This window comes from Corylus avellana, chromosome ca1 (genome assembly GCF_901000735.1).
Source record: "Corylus avellana chromosome ca1, CavTom2PMs-1.0".
In the NCBI taxonomy this organism is placed as follows: domain Eukaryota; kingdom Viridiplantae; phylum Streptophyta; class Magnoliopsida; order Fagales; family Betulaceae; genus Corylus; species Corylus avellana.
In genome coordinates, this window is record NC_081541.1 from 10,039,203 (window position 1) to 10,060,622 (window position 21,420).

The 21,420-nt window shown below is 36.3% G+C and overlaps 4 protein-coding genes across 4 annotated transcripts; 2 read left to right on the forward strand and 2 right to left on the reverse strand.

Annotated features, from left to right (window-relative positions):
* The first annotated feature begins 606 nt into the window (after positions 1-606).
* On the forward strand, positions 607-4,157 carry LOC132185729 (thermospermine synthase ACAULIS5-like). Its single transcript, XM_059599502.1, has 10 exons — positions 607-992; positions 1,639-1,705; positions 1,795-1,889; positions 2,000-2,102; positions 2,638-2,726; positions 2,817-2,973; positions 3,291-3,366; positions 3,462-3,520; positions 3,628-3,764; positions 3,861-4,157. The coding sequence occupies exons 1-10, from the start codon at positions 850-852 to the stop codon at positions 3,952-3,954; spliced, it is 1,020 nt and encodes a 339-aa protein (XP_059455485.1). The 5' UTR covers positions 607-849; the 3' UTR covers positions 3,955-4,157.
* A 2,815-nt stretch (positions 4,158-6,972) lies between these two features.
* LOC132164573 (uncharacterized) lies at positions 6,973-8,976 on the forward strand. Its single transcript, XM_059575107.1, has 8 exons — positions 6,973-7,098; positions 7,193-7,258; positions 7,347-7,444; positions 7,574-7,611; positions 7,737-7,824; positions 7,915-8,124; positions 8,233-8,298; positions 8,523-8,976. Exons 1-8 carry the CDS (start codon positions 7,038-7,040, stop codon positions 8,694-8,696), a joined length of 801 nt encoding a protein of 266 aa, XP_059431090.1. The 5' UTR covers positions 6,973-7,037; the 3' UTR covers positions 8,697-8,976.
* Positions 8,977-12,881: 3,905 nt separating this feature from the next.
* On the reverse strand, positions 12,882-13,776 carry LOC132191067 (photosystem I reaction center subunit II, chloroplastic-like). Its single transcript, XM_059606088.1, has one exon. The coding sequence runs from the start codon at positions 13,687-13,689 to the stop codon at positions 13,054-13,056; it is 636 nt and encodes a 211-aa protein (XP_059462071.1). The 5' UTR covers positions 13,690-13,776; the 3' UTR covers positions 12,882-13,053.
* A 2,605-nt stretch (positions 13,777-16,381) lies between these two features.
* Positions 16,382-20,367, reverse strand: LOC132191407 (probable linoleate 9S-lipoxygenase 5). Its single transcript, XM_059606402.1, has 9 exons — positions 19,935-20,367; positions 19,455-19,744; positions 19,064-19,310; positions 18,526-18,864; positions 18,349-18,434; positions 18,154-18,261; positions 17,758-18,062; positions 17,395-17,658; positions 16,382-17,310 (listed from the first exon to the last, which is right to left on the reverse strand). The coding sequence occupies exons 1-9, from the start codon at positions 20,173-20,175 to the stop codon at positions 16,542-16,544; spliced, it is 2,649 nt and encodes an 882-aa protein (XP_059462385.1). The 5' UTR covers positions 20,176-20,367; the 3' UTR covers positions 16,382-16,541.
* Positions 20,368-21,420: the final 1,053 nt, after the last annotated feature.

Genomic DNA, 21,420 nt, shown 5'->3' on the forward strand with positions numbered 1-21,420 from the left:
TGGCACAGCACGCCCTCCCTCAATCTTTTGAGGCAACAAAGAGAATATGATGATGATTTTTGCAGCACGCTTTCCTCTTCCTCTCTCTCTCTCTCTCTCTCTCTCTATACCCAAAGTCTGCACACATTTCTGAAGAAAAAGGAATAACCAAAATTTCCGGTAAATGTCACGGCTTCAATAATCATCCTTTATCCTTTTCCCTCGGCCTCTAATAAAAACTCTTTCTTTCTTTTTTGTTTTGTTTTGTTTTTTTTTCATATGCATTAATGCCATCGATCTTCGCATCATCCATGCCATGTCTTTGGTTAATTCATGTATGCCATGATCACTTGCACTCCCACTTGTCAAATGCGCATTGGAGAACTCCATATATATTATACATATATATATATAGGTCTCATAGTACTATACATATAGGTATATATCTATATATCTTTAACCCCACCAAATCATACACGTCAAATCACCTCCATGGCTGCGCATGCACATGGCAAATATCATCACGTATGTCCAATACAAAGAATATCGTGGAAAAAAAAGGAAAGAAGGAAGACAACATGGATACAACCACGCGTGCAGATCAACCTTTGAATCTACGCACACCGTATTTTTTACTTCGCGAAAATCCATGAGGATTTTGACTCTTTTCACTCTCGAGCACCCCCACTTCGATAAATCTCCCTACTCATCCTTTTCGATTTCCCTCACACCCCCCCGGCCTCCCCCCATTTATATTGTGCACCAAGCCTTCTATCCTCCCACCACTTCCCTCTCTCTCTCTCTCTCTCTCTCTCTCTCTCTCTATCTCCTTCTCTCTCTCTCTGTTGAGTTTCTTTCACTGATAGGAAAATGGGAGATATTTCTTGTTCCAATGGTATTTCCAATGGCAATGGAGTTCATGGGAAAAGCCTTCCACTAAATGGTTATAGGAAGAGCTGTTGGTACGAGGAAGAAATCGAAGAGAATTTGAGATGGTCTTTTGCTCTCAACAGGTATATATCCCATGCATGCAACCTTAGTTATTGTTCTCGTCACAATGGTTTAACTAATGCCAGTTCATTTATTTAGCTTAAGATCAAATAGACATTACTGCAAGGTCCATGTTCGAATATTGTTTCTCTCTTCTCCGGTTATTCAGCTTTCACATTAATTCCCTTGTTAATATCAGTTCACCTTTTTTTGATCGTTTCAATTTTCTTTAGAATATTCGATAAAAAAAAATTAAAAAAAGTAAAAAAAGGAAAGGAAAGAAATGAGCCAATACAGAGAAAAGTTGCATCGACAAAATCATCATGTTGCAGCTTCAAGGGGGGAAAACAATTGCTTACACCTAGTTAATGTAAAATGCCAAGGTCCAAGCTGTCCACTACGTTGATATTCTAGGTTTTGGAGTATTTAATTCATTTGACACTGGGAAGTGGAAACTGCTTTAATGATACACGTTAGTGGGAACTATTTTAATAACATCCTTAGCAACGTAAAGTTTTTTAATAAAATAACTAGGTCATGAAAAGGCCAGACAAGATCAAATTAAAAAAATATATATGTCTTGTAATTACAAAGTCTAACACTTCAATCTTTTAGATAATATATATAGTAATCATTAATCCCTTTTTTTTTTCTTTTCTTTTAATGCAGCATATTGCATACAGGAGCTACTCTGTACCAGGACATTGCGCTTTTGGACACAAAGCCCTTTGGAAAGGTTTGTAGCTCATAAGTCATAATATCTAATTTGAAAAAAATATATATATTATTACATTTATATTTAATTAAACATTGTTTTGTGAATAGGCTCTAGTCATTGATGGAAAGCTTCAAAGTGCTGAGACAGATGAATTCATCTACCATGAATCTCTTGTTCATCCAGCACTTCTCCATCATCCAAAGTACCTTTTTTTCCTGATATTCTTAGTAGTTGTCATAACTTTTGATTCCTCTTGTTTTACATTGTATTGGAGGGCGTGTTAATTAAGAATGTTCCATTTGATCATTCCAGTCCAAGGACCATCTTTATTATGGGAGGAGGTGAAGGTTCCACAGCAAGAGAAATTCTTAGACATAAGACTGCAGAGAAGGTTACCATGTGTGACATTGATGAGGTAAAACCTCCATACACACTATTGTTTTTATATGTTGGCTTTGTTAAAGTTTGCTTAAAAATCATTAACAAACGACTTTGATCACAAAACACCTCTTAAAGAACGTTATCAAACACCACCGGCCATGATCGTTTTTTGCTTAAAAATACTTTCTAAAGAAAATGAACACCATCATGATATTTGTTTTCCACGTTTTCCGGTGTAATGAGAATATACAATTGTGCTTTTGCTTGTCCTGCTTTCCGCTAGAGCTCCTTTTGTCTTATGTTGTCAGAAAAGACAAGAAACATGCATGTGAAAGCAGCGAAAAGAGACTGTCTTGTCTAGCAAATTTTAATATTTGTCAACCTTTTATTATAAGCATACGACTAAAATGATACTTTACAAGCCCGAGCCGCAAAAAAAATGTGATTAAAGTGACTAAAATGATTCTTTATAATTACAAGCCGCAAAATATGTGATTAAAGTAAAAGGTTATTATTAAAAAAAACACACCCAAGAAGATAACTTGGTAATTTCTTCTTCCATGGAACAGGAGGTGGTGGAATTTTGCAAGTCATACTTGATTGTAAACAGGGAAGCTTTCTGTGATCCAAGACTTGAGCTAATTATCAATGATGCCAGGTTAATCCCTTTCTTCACTTACAAGTTTCTTTTTGTTTCATTATTGTTGCTGTTCCTTTAACCTCTATGAATTCTCGTGGTTTGCTGCAGGGCTGAGCTAGAAAGCAGAGAGGAGGGTTATGATGTGATCATAGGCGACCTGGCCGACCCCATTGAGGGAGGCCCATGTTACAAACTCTACACCAAATCCTTCTATGAGTTTACTATCAAGCCTAGACTCAATCCGGGTGGCATTTTTGTCACACAGGTGTGTGTCTGTGTAATTGTCATATTCGACTCAATAAATATTTAATTAAATAACACATTTTTTTATTTTAACTACTCATTTTTTTAAATCATTTACTTTCGGCTCAACATTTTATCTATTTAAAATATGCATTATTGGCATTCTTAACCAAAGTAACTAGCTGAATGGAGAGTTTTTTTTGGTGTTCTTTTGTTAATTGGTTAGTCAAAATAACCTTTTGACTTTTTTGACTAATCTAATGTCGGTAAGAGAGAGTTAAAAAAAAAAAAACCAACAAACAAACAAATTAACCTGTTTATGTCTTGCAATCTACGTAGGCAGGGCCAGCTGGAATATTCAGCCACACAGAAGTATTCTCTTGCATTTACAACACTTTGAGGCAGGTTTTCAAATGTAAGTAATTACGCATGGATAAGAAAGACGAACATTTTTGTCATAATGATATCAGCCGGGTTCACCTTAATTACTTCATTTCTTTTCACGTACAGATGTGGTGCCTTTCTCTGCTCATATTCCTTCTTTCGCTGACACTTGGGGATGGGTGATGGTACGACAAATCAATACCTTCTTTTCTTTTCTTTTCTTTTCTTTTTCTCTAGAAAATAGTCTTGTGCACATTGGTGTAAACTAAGAATATATTGTTGAAAATGGCAGGCTTCTGATACTCCTTTTTTGCTGGGTGCTGATGAGTTGGACGTCAGGATGAAGCAGAGGATCAAAGGGGAGAACAGATATCTTGATGGGAAAACATTTTCCTCGGCATCCACTTTGAGCAAAGCCGTGAGGAACTCGTAAGGCTGACTTAATTTGTTTGACTTTGTATCAAAATATACAGATATTATTGTAATTTCATGTTCGATCAACTGAATTGAGAGAACCATTGACAGGCTGGACAACGAGACACATGTGTACACAGAAGGAACAGCAAGGTTCATATATGGACATGGCCATGGCAGTGCCCATAGAAATACTAAAGGGTGAGAATTAAGGGAGCAGAAGGGTGGCCCTATACCAAAGCACAAAGAAAAATGAGACTACTGCAAGTGAACACAAATCTTGGGTTTATTTTATCTATATTTCTATTCCCCTTCTTCTTCTTCTTCTTTTTTTTCTTGTTTTTTTTTTCTTTGCAAGTGTACTTACTTGAAAGGTTTGATATAATGGTAATGGTGGGTCTTTTGTTTGTGATTTTTCTCTTCATAAGTTTTGATTAGCCAACTAATGAATGCTCAAATCACTTATTCTCTGAAAAGCCACCTTCATTGACCTGCACTATTGGGACATTTATTTAATTAACAGTTTGTGCAAATTATGAAAAATATTTTTTAAGAAAAGAAAGAAAGACATTGGGCCATATAGTACTTCCAGCCCTGCATGCGAAGAAAGGTGAAAAGAAAGCCCATATTTGTATGACAACCAACGCAACACCCCATACTTTCGAGGATATTGGGCTGTAGTTAGGCCTGGTATTGTAGGCTTTAGAGTATGCTAATTTGAGCCTACATTAGATTAGGTTATGGAGAAATAAGAAATCCCAACCCTTTTTGCAACCCACCTCGATCAAGATATCATCAAGTAATTTTTAAAATTTCTTTTTTTATCGTTTACAATAAAATAATAATATTTTTTTTTTTTATTATTATTCAATATGGGAGAGGGGAAATGGGGAAATACAACATTAGAGGAACACCATATAATTGTCCTACTTTGGTATAATATTTTTTAAAATCTTCATGGAGGTTGTTGATATATTTTCATTAGAAAATAATCGTAAAGAAATATTTTGGCTAATACTTATATAAAAATTATTAGAGGAATTATCCCTAGCCAGAAATTCCCATGAACAAGAAATTCATAGTGTGTTATGAAAATTTCGCCAAAAGGAACTATTATGGAGGATAGCCCAACTGGGCCAATCCTGGCCTTCCCAACCAAATTGGGTAACACCCTGAATTCTACCCGTCCCTTCAGCCAATGGCCCATACAATTAATCCTCAAGTAATACATTAATTTTTCTGCAAGGTGGTCGGCGTTGCATCACCCGACACCCGTCACCATCGGTCCATCCAACCGTCAGATGGTGTTGCATTTGCATCACAGAACATGCAATAAATCAATTTGAAGTGGTCGTGTTTGGCGTGGAACACGTTGGGAAATTGAAATGTGCGCTTCCAATTTTTGAGTTCACTCAACTCGGGGCCCGAACCGTTAGGATATTATTTTGCATTATTGGTGTGAGGAATTCTCCGACTATCTATAAATCTCAAAGCATCGATCGTTATTTATAATTTAGCTTCATTTATAGATGTCCGTGGACGCGCTCAGGCAATGCGATTAAAAAACTACAACGCGCTTCGGAATGTTTCACATGCCTAAAAAGAACTCTTGAAGGTTCTGAGCTAGTCAGAGCTTATGCCGAGTTTTCACACACTTCCAGTTCGAATTTACTCAAATGCCCTCCCTTGTTAGTTTTATTAGTTTATTGAATGCACGACTTTTTAAAATAAACTCTTTATGTATGAGGAAATGCTTACTATAATAAAAGGGAAAGATAGATCTAAAGCATTGTTTTAAAGGATAAATAGTTCAAATTAAAAAGCATTAGATTTGAAGGACCACGTTATATCCTTTCTCTCGAAAGAGGACAGTGATTGGCAGCACGCGGCGTGCATGGCACGCCCATGCAAGCCCGTGCAAATTTTTTTAAAAAAAAAAAAAAAAAATTTGCACGCGACGTGCACCCCTCAAAAGAATATGTGGGTTTTATCCCAAAGGAAAAAATAAGGAAACATTCTGAAAATAATATGAAAGGAATGCTAATTAGCAACTTGAGACAATTAGATTAAATTTAATTATAGCCATTTAGCCCTGATACCTTCAGCTTTCTAAACTATTCATTCCCGCAATAATAGAGAATCTCTTAGAGCATAATAATAAAGAATCTCTTAGAGTATGTATAAAAAAAGTAGTAGCTAAAATATAAATTTACACCTTTTTAGTAAATATTTTAGTTATTATTATTGAAAACGCTCTTAAAAGCTTAACATGATAAAAACAGAGTGTTTAAAGCTATATCAATTTTGGAGGGTCACAAATATGAATATAAATAGGACTTCTATTATGTATGAGTAATGGTAAATGTCATTCAAATATTCCTCTTGTGTTCTTCCAAAATTGACGTGACTTTAAAATTATTATTTGATCAAATATGATTTTAAAGTCACATCAATTTTAAAAGGGCATAAGAAAAGTATAAAAAGAACTTCTATATTACTCACTATATACTTTTCAAAAAATTTACTAAACAAGAAAAAAATATTTTCTCAAATATCAACTCCACCAAAATCACTCTTGAACTTTGTATTATATCAAAAACTTCTTAAAATGAAAACACGAAAATTACTTTTAAAAATAATTAACAAAATATTCATAATTTATTCAAAATATTTAGAGTACTATTATACATCATCCTTTCGCATCAAAGCCTATGTGGCATGGCATGAAAAATAAATTTTTTGTTGGAAGAGCCTAGCCACATAAGAACAATTATTTAATAAAAAATAATAGAATTTATTTATTTAATAATTAATCTATTAAATTTATAAAATGAGATAAAAAAAATATTAAAGTAAATCATTTATCTAATTTAATAATACTACTCAATAATTTAATATGGGCACCAAGGAAAATAAAAATAGCATTATTGCATTCAAGGACATAACTAGCTGACACAGAGACCTCCATTTTTTGTCTGTAATCCAAACTGCGATATAATAGGAAATAGGTGGGTCTTGTGCCGGGGCAATTATCGTCCAACAGAAACAATGGTCTATATCTGGCGTGTGGGGCCCACAATCTACTCAGCTCCCAATCTCCTTCGCTCGACTCAAAGTAAGCCTACCTGAGTCAGCAGCATCTTATCCGTCCACGTCTTTGTCACTCTCCCTCTGTCCTCTCCTATAAATATCTGTTCTCTCCGCATTTCCAAAAGCCCGCAACTCTGATTCTAATCTCTCTCGACTTACAATTTCAGCGACTCTTCTCCACTCCCTCTTCGTCAAGCCATGGATTCTTGCAGCAAATCGCTTCTCGATTCTACTTCTCCTTTCGACTGCCTCATCTTCGGTAAATCTCTCACACAGCTCACGAATTTCTTTTTTGTTCTTTTGGTGTCCTCTGAATTAATGTCTGATCGTTGTTCTGGGCTTCTCTGAGACAGATTTGGACGACACTCTGTACTCTTCCAAGATTGGAATTGCCGAAGCTCTCAAGAAAAACATCGATGGTACGAAATTTCATATATTCATGAATCATCGCATTTAATCAATTCATTGCAATCTTAGTTGTTGATTATCTTTGATTTCTTGTTGCAGATTTCCTTGTGGAAAAATTCGGATTCCCAGAGAGCAAGGCCTCCACTCTCCGAGCTGAGCTTTTCAAAACATACGGCAGCTCTCTAGCTGGTTTGCGGGTAATTCACTCATTAAACTCCCCAGAAACTGAAATCTTTGAAATTAGACACAAATTTTGCTTTACTTTTTAGCTGACAAATTTGCTCTGCCTGCGATTTTCTTCTGAGTAATTTCTGTATTTGTCACAGGCATTAGGCTACGACATCGACGCCGATGATTACCACAGGTTAGCAGAAGGAGAGATTCTTATCCCTCTAATCACCCATTTTAACTTTGAATCGAAACTTCTTGTCGTTGAGTTGAACTAATCAAAATTGTATTTCTCTTCCTCGTCACCTTTGTTGACCACAGTTTCGTACACGGTAGACTACCCTACGATTTGATCAAACCGGATTCTCAGCTACGAAACCTCTTGCGTAGCATTACCCAAAGAAAAATCGTAAGCTCAAATCAAATCCTTAATTAATTCTCAGGCATTGAATTTAATCTTTAACTAAACGATTCAAATCCAATTTTGGGTTTATTTCAGATATTCACGAATTCGGATCGAAATCACGCGGTTAAGGCGTTGGATCGGCTCGGATTAAAAGACTGCTTTGAGCAAATCATATGCTTCGAGACCATGAACCCGAACCTCTCGAGGTCAACCCGGCCCGACGAGTTCCCGGTGCTTCTGAAGCCGTCGATGGACGCCATGAAGATCGCGCTGGATGTCGCAGACGTTGATCCTCGGCGAACGGTACTCCCGCGAAATACATACGATAGATTCTCGTAAAGTCATTTCATTGCCGATTATAGTGGCCAGGTTAACGGTGTTAACTTGTTTGTGTCCGTTTCTTTTGACCAGTTGTTTCTCGACGACAACGTCCATAACGTCGCTGCCGGGAAAGCCTTGGGTCTCCGAACCGTCCTGGTAATTTCACATCATTGCTGTTTAAAACTTAAAATTAATTCGGTAATCGATTGACATAGGTTGTCTCGTTTCAGACCAATTAATGCAGGGATTAAATTAATCTATATGGAACCCACTAAACACAATGACAACACTTCCAAACTCATATCTTAATTATTAGAATAATCTTTGATTGACAAGGAATTAGCGTATATAATATTTTTCTTTTTCTTTTTTTGGTGAAGGTTGGAAAGAGCGTGAAAACCAAAGAAGCCGATTACGTATTAGAGACTGTCCACAGCTTGGCACAAGTAATTCCAGAAGTTTGGGTAAGCGGAATGGACGGTGATGATCAAAGGATCAGCCGTACCAAAAGCGAGATTGATTCGATCCTCGCAATCACGGCCGGCGGTGCTTAACTGATTGACGATCAAGATCTTCAAAGCGTTGGGTTGGGCCCAGCTGTGTACGACTGTAGATTGCAATCCCAATCATGTAGATATTTCTGAATGTTCATTTGTTCATATGTATGAAAATGGGTTGTCCATATAATGAAAGTATGTTAAGCAGAAGTGGGTAGTTGTAATTCGCAATAATGATTTCCTTTTTCTTAGAATGAATTATATTAACCCACGTGTATGGCTGTAATTCACAATAATGCTTTCCTCTTTCCTTTTTAAGATTATAAATTAATGCTTAGGTCCGTTTGTTTTAATAAAATATTGAATGGGTGAAGTTGAGCTTCGGTGTAATTGGCTTATGCGCACTAACTAATAAAAAACCATAAGAAATAATAAATCGACTACTTCGAGAGAACCTTGATCTTCAATGACTTTTTGAGAGAGCCAGTCTTGACCTTCAAATTAAACACATTAAACTATATTCTAAAATAATAATCAATTAATATATTTTTTTTATCAATAATTTTCCTTTAAATAAAGAAACAATAGACTATTAATTATATAAGAGACGAATTAAGTCTTGACTTCTAAGACTAGAACGCCTCCAGTAAGAAACTGTTGTGAACTAATTAAAGACGCATTCATTTATATACTTTTTATTAGTCTCTAAGTTAACCATCAAGGAAAGATCACATCACAAACTCTTCTCTTTTTGCTTCCAAAAAATAAATGATGTTTTAGGCGTTCCAGAAGTTTCGTATAGCTAGCTTTTATTTACAAATCCTTAGTTATTTTTATTCCATGCATGAGCTTGATCTTGATGTGTTGGTAAATAATAGTTTATATTATCTCTTTGTTTAATTTGTCTTCCAAATTAAAGGGTACGTGAAAAAAGATATGCGCCACTAACTTTTCATTTATATTTTAATTTGGAGACATGCATTATTTGTCTTGACAAGATGGTCGAATGTGATACGCCTACTTCTTTTTTTTTTTTTTTTTTTTTTTCAGAGGTGATGGAGGGTCCTTTCTTTCATTAAATATGTACCCGAAAGATCATATTTTATGTAGTTAAATGTTGATTGATAAGGATTTAAGGCAGTCACATCATTTAAGTATTGTTAATTAGTTGTTGAAATAATTCATATCTTCGACTCAGCCTTGGCATGGTCATGAGATTTGGCATTTTCCATAATTATTTCAATAGATCGATTCATTCGATTGTGATAGGAAGCTAGGGTCGGTAGGTATAACAACATGAATTAACATGATTCCACCAAATCTTCCACAATCTATATATATATATATATAATTTTCAGCATTCATTGCTTCAATGCAATGAAATTAGAAAAACAAAAAATCTTGCGTTTTTTTTTAGAGTAATGCTATGAACTATTTTTTTATTCTCTTTTTATCTTCTTAAAGTTGATGTGGCTTTTAAAATCACTATTAAATTTTAGATGAATCATACTTAAATTTTGATCCAATTGTAATTTTGAAAATCACATCAGTTTTAGGAGGATAAAAAAATAGTCCGTACCATTACTCTTTTTTGTATAGATGTAATGGTTTCTTTCTCACTCCTTATCCTTCTTTTTTCCTCCTTACTTGAAATATAATCATTTTTATTTTAAGTGAAATAGCAATGAATAATTGCTTCAATACTGTTAGAATATTTTCTATATATTCTAACATATATTCCATATATATTTTTCATATATTCTAACAAATACGGTGAAATTAGAATTTTTTTGTTTAGGTCAATGTTATTATCATGACAGTTCCTTCTTCACTCTTTATCATTCTTTTTCCTTTTTTACTTGGAATATGACCATCTTCATTTTAAGTGAAATTGAGATAAATTATTTATAGTATAGATTTTGTTTTGTTGAATTTAACCGTGAACATGGCCTTATGTTGTTTAGAAAATTTAAATGGCATAACAACATATACTAAATCTTTCCAAATTTAAAAGGCAAAACCTCAACAAAAGTAAAGTAAAAAAAAAAAAAAAAAAAAACTTCACTCTCTCTTCTTTTCTTTCTATCTCTCACTCTAGAGTTTTCAAAAGTTAGGATGATCAAAATAAAAGTTTAGGAATTATGCTTAATGGTTGACTCGGCAGTCGGCACCACTTCAGTCACACCTACGTCTACACAGACATCACTTCACCTTTGCACTATTGATGTTAAGGTTAGTTTTCGTTGGGCTTTGTTGGCTTTTGTGGGCTTGGTTGGAATCACGATGGAAATGAGCTTAGATTTTGGGCTTCGACTTTTGCACCTGAGATGTTAAGGAGATCACTCTTCTTGTAATTGTTGTTTCCACTCTTCCCATATTCTTTACTTAGAGCTAGTGTTGAAACTTGTAACATTCAAGTTTCTAAATATAGAGACATCTAATCATCTGTGTTCAAACTTCTCTATTTCCGCACGTGTTGGTGTTCATCAAATAGGCGTGTCTTTTGTTGTATGATTGCTGACTAGTTATGGAGGAGCTTGATTGAATTGTTATGGTGAACCCAAAATCCCTTTTAATCTGATTGACAATTGTGGACAAATTTAGAGGTAGAATTTGATCCAAACGAAGGAAACAAAAACTGCTCTCTCATGAGTAGAATAACAATTAATAATGTCATAATAATCATCGTCAAACCATATAACTTCTATAATGACTTACCATAAACTAGGTATTTTATGCATTTCAATAGGAAATTGAACACATCAGAAAATTACACTAAATTAGTTAAAAAGGAAAATACAAGACTTTTACCTCTTTTCAACATATCAATCGTGTAATCCCATTTCCCCATTCAAGAATCCAATGCCACTAGAGCACTAAGAAACACCGCCACTAACAAACACTACTATATTACGTGTAGTCATTGTTAGGTAATGGGTTTGTTAAGAAGTATTATCTGTTAGGTTATTTCGTTTTTTAGTGTTTTATTGTTTTTCGTTAAGTTCATTAGTTGTTTTTTGTTTTTTGTTTTTTTTGAAAGAGTTCATTAGTTGTTTTATTGTGCGGATATGTCAAAAAAAAAAAAAAAAATCATTAGTTGTTTTGTTATTGTTGTGTGGGTAGGACTCTTAGTGTCAAGACTAAGTATTAGTAAGAATATATTTAATTATGTTAATAGTTGAGTTATAGTTCACATTGAAATTTGTTTCTCATGAAACTCTTTTATTGTATTTTGTTATTTAAGTACTACATTGTTATGGAATAAAAATCAATAGTAAATTCAAACTATTTATAAGAGTTGAGAGCACCTCTAATTGCTCATAAAAAGTTTAGAATTCATCGAAAATTCTACCATACCTATTATTCATGTTAGGTTTTGTCCCACGCTTACTCTTTAATGAAAATAGTTTAAAATAAAAATTAAAAAAAAAAGAAGAAAAAGAGCAGGTGAATGTATATATAGTATATATAGTTTGTTGTTTTCTACACTTGTTATATGCAGGTAGTGTCCAGTTTTCTGGAGTGTGAGTTTGTTATCAGTTTGGTAACTGGGGCAAGGGGATTGCAAGATTGATATGGAGAGAGGGGATATTGCACGATTGATACGTTGAAAGGAGATAAAAGTTTCGTATTTTTCTTGTAATCTCATTTGGTGTAATTTTTTGGTGTGTCAATTCTCAATTTGAAGGCATAAAAGATTTGGTTTATGCTAGACCCTTATAGAAGTTATTTTCAACCTAAATGTACTCAAAGATACACAGAGTTATTGATTGCCTACGCTTACCTTTAAGACTGCATCATCTTATATGTGCAGTTTTTGCCAATCGCCCACCAAAGTAATTATGCAATTAATAACCGTTCACTCACCTTTTTTGAAATTTCAATTTTAAACCTGACACAACTCTTATGTAGCTTTGTGTCAGCTAAATAAAAGTTTAGTCTTAGATGAAACTCAATTGAACTCCTATCATATCTCATTAATAAATGTCAATTTGTACACCTCTAAACTACACCATCCTATATATATATATATATATATATATATATATGACGTTATAGCATCTGGTTATGATTTATCATAGCATCTAGCATCTGACTATGATTTATCATAGCTTTATTCTCTTTGTAACCTTATAACATTTTACTATGATTTATCAGAACTTTATACTTTAAAATGTAAGAGTTTTATGCTCTGGATATCTTATCAATGAATTCTAAATGATTGCTGTTAAAAATAAAAAATAAGAAAAAAACAATATTGGCTTAATTGCATGGACAAACAAAAATGGAACATATATGTTTTCGATGTAATGTAGCATCTTGGAAAACAAAATAAAAGGTTACAAACATTAATAACAGTCACATAATTAAAATCATAAATACATCACAAACATCTAGCAAAGCATCCCACACCTCACAAGTCATACGCCTGCTTGCCGGTGAACTTGACCTCAATCGGGCTCACGTTCTTTCCGATTGACCGGAAGTTCACTCCGACGCCTTGGCGGCCTGGGTTCACCTTCTCCGGGTACACCCCATCCTTAGGGTGCAAGTATTGGACCTCCCCGTTAGGGAACACCCTGTAAAACTGGTACTTGATCTTGTACTTTGACCTCAGCCTGGTCCCCAGCGCCAGGCACTGCTCTTTCCTAGCCAACTTTAGCAGGTTCGGACCCTCCCTCATGATGGCTGCACCGCCGGTGGGCATCTCGAAAATTTGTTCCTTGGGACTCTCCCATGTGATCGCGTAAAATTCTTCAACCTGGGCCTTACGGAGCAAACCCCCGGTGCTGCCGCCGAAAATCGGGGAGGGGGTGCTTGGGTCCAACTCAGGTGGGGTGAAGCCCACTGGAGCCCCTGTGGGAGCCTCGATTTTTTCATCCACGGAAGCAGCTACCTTAACTGTGCGCTGTGCCACGGAGAATTTGAGTGGCTTAGGAGTAGTGAAGGACAAGGTCGATGATTGCTTCCATGGCACGGTGACGCGGTCGCCGGACTTTGAGGTGGAGAGTGGTGGGGTGAAGAGGGAGGCTTGGGTTGCCATGGCCATGAAGGATTTGAGATAAGGTGATGAATCTGATGATGGTTGATGGTCTTAAGGCTGTGAGGGACGAATAAAGTTATTGTTGGGAGAGTTTGTAGGATTTTAGACGGGTGGTAGAGATGTGGGTGTGGATAAGGGGATATGGCTTCGACCAATTAGGATGTCTGATTTTGATACGATCTCTCTCGACTCTCACCTCACCTCACCTTTTTTATTTTATTTTATTTTTTGTTTTTGAGTGAAGTCACAACGGCATCGTTCCAAAATAGCACTGCAGGACAAAAGAGAGCCCGCCTGATCATGGGCTTGGGTATGGATCTGGGCCCAAGCCAATAGTCCTCATAGTATGGGTTATCCGCCTAGCTAGTTGGATGCAAACCCATCACAATTTAACCATACAAGGCTTTTTTCAACCTACATATCCTAAGCAACAAAGTGAGGTGGTTGCTTCATATAAACTTCCTCATGCCAATTTCCATGTAGAAAGGCATTTTTAATGTCTAACTGAAACAAAGGCCAATCAAAGTTAGCAGCAAGAGAAATCAACACTCGAACAAAGGAGATCATGGCAACCGGAGAAAATGTCTCCTCATAATTAATACTATAGGTTTGTGTGTAACCTTTAGCAACCAACCGTACTTTAAACTAGTCAATTGAGCTATTCGGATTAAACTTTACCATGTATACCCAACAAGCAATGGCCGAGCGTTCTAGCGCGAAAGCCGTTGTGCTAATGAACAAGCAACAGATTGAGGTGCCAATGCTAGAAAGCCATTACCCATTATAGTTACAACCGCCATTCATCGGGTCTTCGGTCGTTGGCTCCCCTGTCATCAGGTCACCAACTTCCTTAACCTTCCGACACCTGAATATTCAGTTTGGTAAATCAAATGGTAATCTCTCATATTCTGCTGGGGAAGAAATTATAAAAAGAATAAGCAACAGACAAGCACTAGCGCGAAAGCCGTTCCGCATTAGCAACACACATCCGTTTTCTTGTTGCTTTACTAATATAATAGAAAGGGGCAAGCGAAAACCTACTTCTAGTCTTAAGGCATTATAAACCTGTTTTTCTATATTGCATCAGCGTATATTATTAAAACATTTGGCATCATTATTCTTCTCTATTACTTAATTGAATATAGAATTTAATTCAGGTTAGTTGGGAAAACCATTAAGATCCACAATTTTTAGATTTTTATTTTTATTTTTTTTTTATCAAAATCATATCCTCTAATTTTACTTTTTATGGAAAGCCTTTTATATTGTTAAAATCCAGTACATATATCGCTTTTGCTTTTCTTCCTTGTAATTATTTTCAAATAAATATCTATTGTTGAAACATTTATCAAATAGATTAGTCTCTTTATATTCCATCAATTTTACAACAAACTACTTATGAAATTCCGAAGTAAAAATAAATAAATAAAAAATAGTTGGAGGCCCTACGGGTGGGGCTAGCTGTTAACCTGTTAACCAACCCCTCGTGTGAGTCGTGTGTGAACCATATCTCTCTTGATTTTTTTATTTTTTATTTTTTTTTTAATAAAAAAACATTATGGGAGCCTGGGAGGTACATACGTGTCACTCAAACTCATCGGAACCGGCATACTTGAAGAACTGGTGTGTGGCATGTATAGCGTGCATCAAATGAGAGAAGAGACGAAGAGTGAGAGAGGTTCAACCAGGGAAGGAAAAATGAAAAAGGTCCCGCCGCAGCCGGCGCTGGCGCTTCTACCTGCTTTGTATTGTTGTGTGTGGGAACTGTGAACCATGGCCTTGCCAAGAGTGGTTGAACAACATCCATGTCTCCACACTCACTGCAAAAGGGTAAAGTCCTCTCCTACATCTTCTTTGTTCTTTTTCATAATCTATATATGCTACATGTGTGATATGTTGTTGGGTCTGTCATCTGCACGCCTTTGACATATTTTCTAAACCTAGAACTAGTTAAATAAATATGTCTTTGACGTGTGAATTTGATTTGGGAAAGACTAGTAATTGGTGAATTTCCATGGGTAGTCGACATAATTAAGCAACTGAATTAGATGTTTGCAATATTACTACTACTTTATTGCATCTCGTGTGTGGCTTAATACTGTATTGGTGAAGTTATCTATTGATATGTGCGTAGAGAGGACTTTTTAATTTACAGAATGTTTTGGTACAACAAAAGTTGTTTTGTAATATATTTAACATGGCGGCTGGTTAATTGCACGCATTCTGAGACTTGCATATTTGGTGAACACGGGATGACGCGAAGAAGATTGTCTCAAGTTTTCAATTGCAATGGCATTTTTTTAGTAGACACCTCTGTTATATAATGCAGGCTCATGGGTGTAGTTTCAGCGCATGGACAAGGATCCTTTCAATTTCCAATGAAAGCATTCATTTTATCGTTAGAATTTAGAAGTTAATACATCTAAATGTTTACATGATTTAATATATACTTTTAAATGTACCAACTTTAAAATGAATATTAACCATTTCATTTGAAATTGAGGAGATCCTAATCCCACGATATGGTATTTAAACTTTTGCTTGCTTCTGCATAATGGTGACCTCTCCTAGGGTTCAAACTGATATTTAATGGTGGGCCAATTTACCCATATGAAATTAAATTAAATGTAACAATTATATTGCATAATATGTAGATATTTGGAGATAATTTCTGCAAATCTGCATATATATATATATATACATATTTCATACATAAGGAAAATAGGTACATTGCTTGATCAAGGGGGGGGGGGGAATGAGGATACAAGAGGCTACCTGACAATCTTTGAATTTAGCACTACTGCTTACTAAAAGGCAACTGCTTCAAAAATAGACATTTTAGTAGCAAATAAATTTTTTTAGATTGAGACGCTGTTGGGAATCCCTTTGCCAGTGAGCCCACCCTGTTTGGAGTAATCTGAGGTGTTAGGATAGAGCAAGGTGTAAGGCACCTTGACTGGCCCAACCCTATTTTTCCATTTGTTGTCATTGTTCATTTCTATAATTCTGTTCTCAATTGTTATCAGCTTCTCTCTAAATCTCTCAAATGCTGCTAGTGGTTCAGAATCTGAAGTCCACTCAGGCGTATCTCTCTGCCCAAGATAAATCTCATCGGTTGAATGCCGGGACAAAATTTCTATCAGTGATACACCAAGGAGGGTTTGGAACTGGGCTGTTATTGTTTTCAGGAAGGCTAAGTCAGGGTTTGACTCAAGCTCCGCATACTCGGGTGTCCCCGGCTCAGGCATGAAGCGGCGGCTTACTGTTGGGCGATTAGGGAGGTAGCCGGCATAAGGGTATTGCCCAAAATTGACAGCTGCATGGAGGGCAGAAGCCACCCATATGATAATGGTGCAGGCTTGGATAAGCTCGGCTTGTGTCTGCATCTTAGGCCACCAAGGCTCATCTTTTTTGTCTCCATGACCCTCATGGCGGATCTCCATCCACCATGATTGGAGTTCAGAATCACCTTGGACCATGTCATCAGTTGGGTAGTAGAAAGAGCAATATTCACTAACCCAATTCTTAATTGCTGACCAGATCTCCAGCCCATCAACAGCGTAGGGATAATCCTGTATAAGAAGTCTGAGGCCATGGGGGTAGCTCGAGTCTGGAACTGCTATTCCTCTAAATGAAGCAAAAAAGTGGGTCAAAATCCATTCCAATAAAGATTAAAACTATAGAAATCATTATTTAACAAACTTTGCTAACCTCTTGAGCAGATCATCAGGTAATCCCTGTTCTGTGAACACCCAGTTCTTATATACAACAGAAGACATTTCCATGGCGAATTTAGCTGGGAAGACTGTTCTCTCAAGCACGCCACCGGCATTGATGAGGATCTGACGAGCCAAGGCATTTATGTTCATTGTGTCCCGGAAATGGGGATGCAAAAGCTTATGTATTGGGTGTAGCACACTCAGCTGTCTATTTGTCGCAATCACAAATGGCTCTATTACAGCATGGGTGTTCAACCTGCAAACACAACCGGAAGCATTTTAAAATGCATTCTAGATTAAGGTCAAGCTCCTGTCATCTGCTACCACGCAGTATTTTTTTTCTTCGGCATCGTACCAGTGGCTAATAAGCTGATGGTAGCCAGAATCATTTACAGCAGCATAAGCTTTGGCCAGCTGCCACACTGAGCCTTCAACACCTTCTGCTGCTGGCGTGAAAACTTTGCTGACTGCACCACGATGCTCCCCTTGTGGATGTGGAAGGCTTAACTCAATCGCCAACGGCTTCAATGTCCCGTCATCTTGCAGTAGAAGTAGCGTTCTGGTGGCATACGTCTTTGTTGTAGTTGAGTTTATTCTTGTCAGGTATGGCATTAGTGCATCATGATGATCTAATATAAACAGCCTATTGTTTGTGATTGCCTATAACAACAAAATAGATATTAGCTGTCAATATAGAACAAAGTATAGTAATGTAGATATAGTCAGGAAACATATGAAGCATGTTTAATACTTGATCTATAGTCTGCCCATTCAGGTTGTTCTCTATATGCTCTTCTCTTATTGCACTGTTTTGATTCCCATATACTTTAGGGTCTAGCTTGCTGGTTGGGGGAAATTCCTGTAGACAGCATTTTGGCGAAGATGTTGATGCAGAAAGAGCATTCAACATTATTAATCAACTAATCTAGTGAAAGTAGTATTTTACTTGGAGGCGACGGATGATGACAGGGTTGACTCCTGCAAGCATTTCTCGTCCAAACTCTTCATCTGTCCTCCAAGCAGACCTATCCTCTGCAATTTTGCCATAAAAACTTTATAATTCATAGTTAAGAAGTTTAAAGCATCAAATGCCAAGTGAAACAGAGAAAAATTCTATACATACTGTTGATCACATCGGGAACTGGGAATTTGAGGAATTGTTCACCGTCATTACGGACGAGTTCCTTCAGTAGCTCCCAAGGAATGCATTCCCTAACTTTACCAAGTGTAGGTCCATTGGGTAGCTTGATACCCCCTTCATAGAGATTAAGTACATCTTGCAAGGTGTCAAACTCATTAATAGTTTTGTCGAATATAGATTTAAGCTCTGGGAGTAATATCTGACATAGGGATTTCACAGCATAGGCAAGAAAATCAGAGAACTTCAAGTGGTCGAACCGCTCATCTCTTGGAACATATATGTTAAGACTTAGAAGTGGCAATCTGCTTTCAGTGTTGGGATCTGTCACAATGAGAATATCAAGCTGCTGACTCAAAATGATAAAAATCATTCTTCAAAATACACCTAAAAATCATTCAATGCTTAACATGCCTCATGCCATTTGAAATTCTAAAACAATTAAAGAGCAACCACCAATTTAAGACTTTGTCAAAGCAGCTTTTAACAACTAAAAAATCAGTATATTATTTCTATTTCTAACCAGCTTTTGTTGGTTTTCGACCCGTTTTCCCTCGTCGGGGATACGGATACTTCTCTGATCCACCAAGAACAGGGCGTGCATAATCTGACCCTTTGCCCGGGCTTCCCAAATCATTGTAGTAATCGTAGTCATAGACTCTGTCCCACTCCTTAAACTTCCTCCTCACTGTTCCATTTCCACGTAGATTTAGTAGCTCCTCTTCCCTGTAGTGCCGTAAAAGCTCAGGTGTTTGACATGGAAGGTAGTTCTAGCACAAAGATTATAAGTTGTCAGTGCTTTGACATCCATATGGTAAGCAGCCATTAACCATTTTCTACGAAATTAATTCACAGTGGACTCGATAAGATCAACAATAAGATTTAAAGAGATAATCTAAAACTCTTTAAATTACCTTGTTTGAGAAGAATACACGGTTGTATTTGTAATGATGCTGGGGATAAACCCAAGAATTGCAGACAAAATGCACACGGCCGTGGCCACCAACATCTTCTAGAGTGACAGTCTTAAGGTAAAACTGGCTGTGGTGATGGTTTTTGACAATGAAAGCTTCAGGAGCACCCATGGACTCATCCCACTCAATTCCAACCGTGAATACAGCTTCTCCTGCCGTCAGTGAAGTAAGTGTTGAAATCCAGTTCTCCAAGTAAGCCACCTTTCCAAGCTTCCCTCTCAGTCCATTCGCTATAATACACAACACAAAGTTTTCAGTCTCTTACGTCTATTAATTCATCTCTATCATTGCAGCTTACTCAGCAAGATCAAAGAAGCAGTGCTAGAAAGTTGTTCAAAAAAAAAGCTACTTGATTGAAATTTCATAAAGAAGTTGGAGAGAGAGAGAGAGAGAGAGAGAGAAAGAGAAAGGGTGATTGACCTGGGTCGGGATGAACAGAGCTGATGAGTTGCAGGGAGACACCCTTGCCGAAGAACTCATGAATCCGATCAAGAAACGAGGCCTTCATGTCGGTGGTGTCCAACACGTTTTTCTTCATTAACACCACTGTTCCTTTGATCTTCTTGCTCTCACCCGCCTTGTGAACATTCTTCTTCTTGTTCTTGCCACAAAACATTTCCACTATTTTCTTTATGATCTCTGAGCTGGAACAGACGAGCATCAAAGACAGCAGCAGAAGAACAAAAGGATTGTAAGCTTAAGAGACACTGGGTGGCCAATATATATATATACACAAAATCTCAAAATCTTCAAGAAGATTGGGTGGCCATAGCTTCGATCACTGCTAGTAAAAAATAAAATAGCTTTTATTTTTCTCTCAGCTCTTGACTTGTAGAAGACCGCGCCTTTCCAAGTTTGTAGCTGTGTTTAATGCAGCTCTTGAACAGAAATTATGCCCACCAAATGGTGTGGGGTCTGAAAGGAATTTTTAATCTTTATCCCTTTATTCATGAATAATTAAAGAACAGCCCCAAAAAAAAAAGAATAATTGGAGGACCCGATTCCACATAGGCGACCTCATTTCATATGCTACTTTTGAAATAAAATAAATAAAAATGTTGTACTATTTTTTATCCTCCCTTTTTTTTTTTTTTTTTTTGTTGTTCTGGCCTATTATCTTTTGTCCTTCGACTGCAACATGCATATGTTGAAATATATTTTACGTATGTCCCTGTTGGTAGGGTCTTTTTCACACCTGTCTTTTTGTTAGATGACCATTTGATTCATCTTAGCACAACTTCTTTTTTTTTTTTGTTTTTTATTAGATGAGAAAGAAGAAAATGACAAGGAAATTAAATTACGAAGGGGATCCTTCCCATTATTTTTTTAAGGCATTTTGAAATTTCAAGGAAAAAACTATCACATGCATGTCACGTGTGCTCTATTACGTCATATTTAATCAGTTGGGCTTGGAAGGACTTTTTTTTTTTTTTTTTTAAACCAAAGATTGACGGTCTAAATTTAAGTATACCTAACAAGAGTGGACCTACCTTGAGGTTTGCGAGGGTCTAATTTTTTATACCATGGCCCAGACAATGATGAATTTTTCACACCCCTAGATGTAGCTATCTAAAGAAATTGCTAAATGATGAATTTTTCACACCCCTAGATGTAGCTATCTAAAGAAATTGCTAAAGATTTCACTAAAGAGATGATTATCGACGATTTTTATTCTATTAAATAACGTCGTCGAGCATAATTCGAAGGAGATGTCAAGTTCTTTTTAAGTTATTATTATTTGTACATATCTATAACAAGCTATAAAACTTTTGTATTCAAAATGAGAGTTATTTTTAAATATTATTTTATAGACATGTAACTTTTGTATACCATTAGGACTTAAGGTTTAGTATAAAATTAAATTTAAGATTTGTTTGCTTTTATTTTAGATGAGCTTGCGCACACA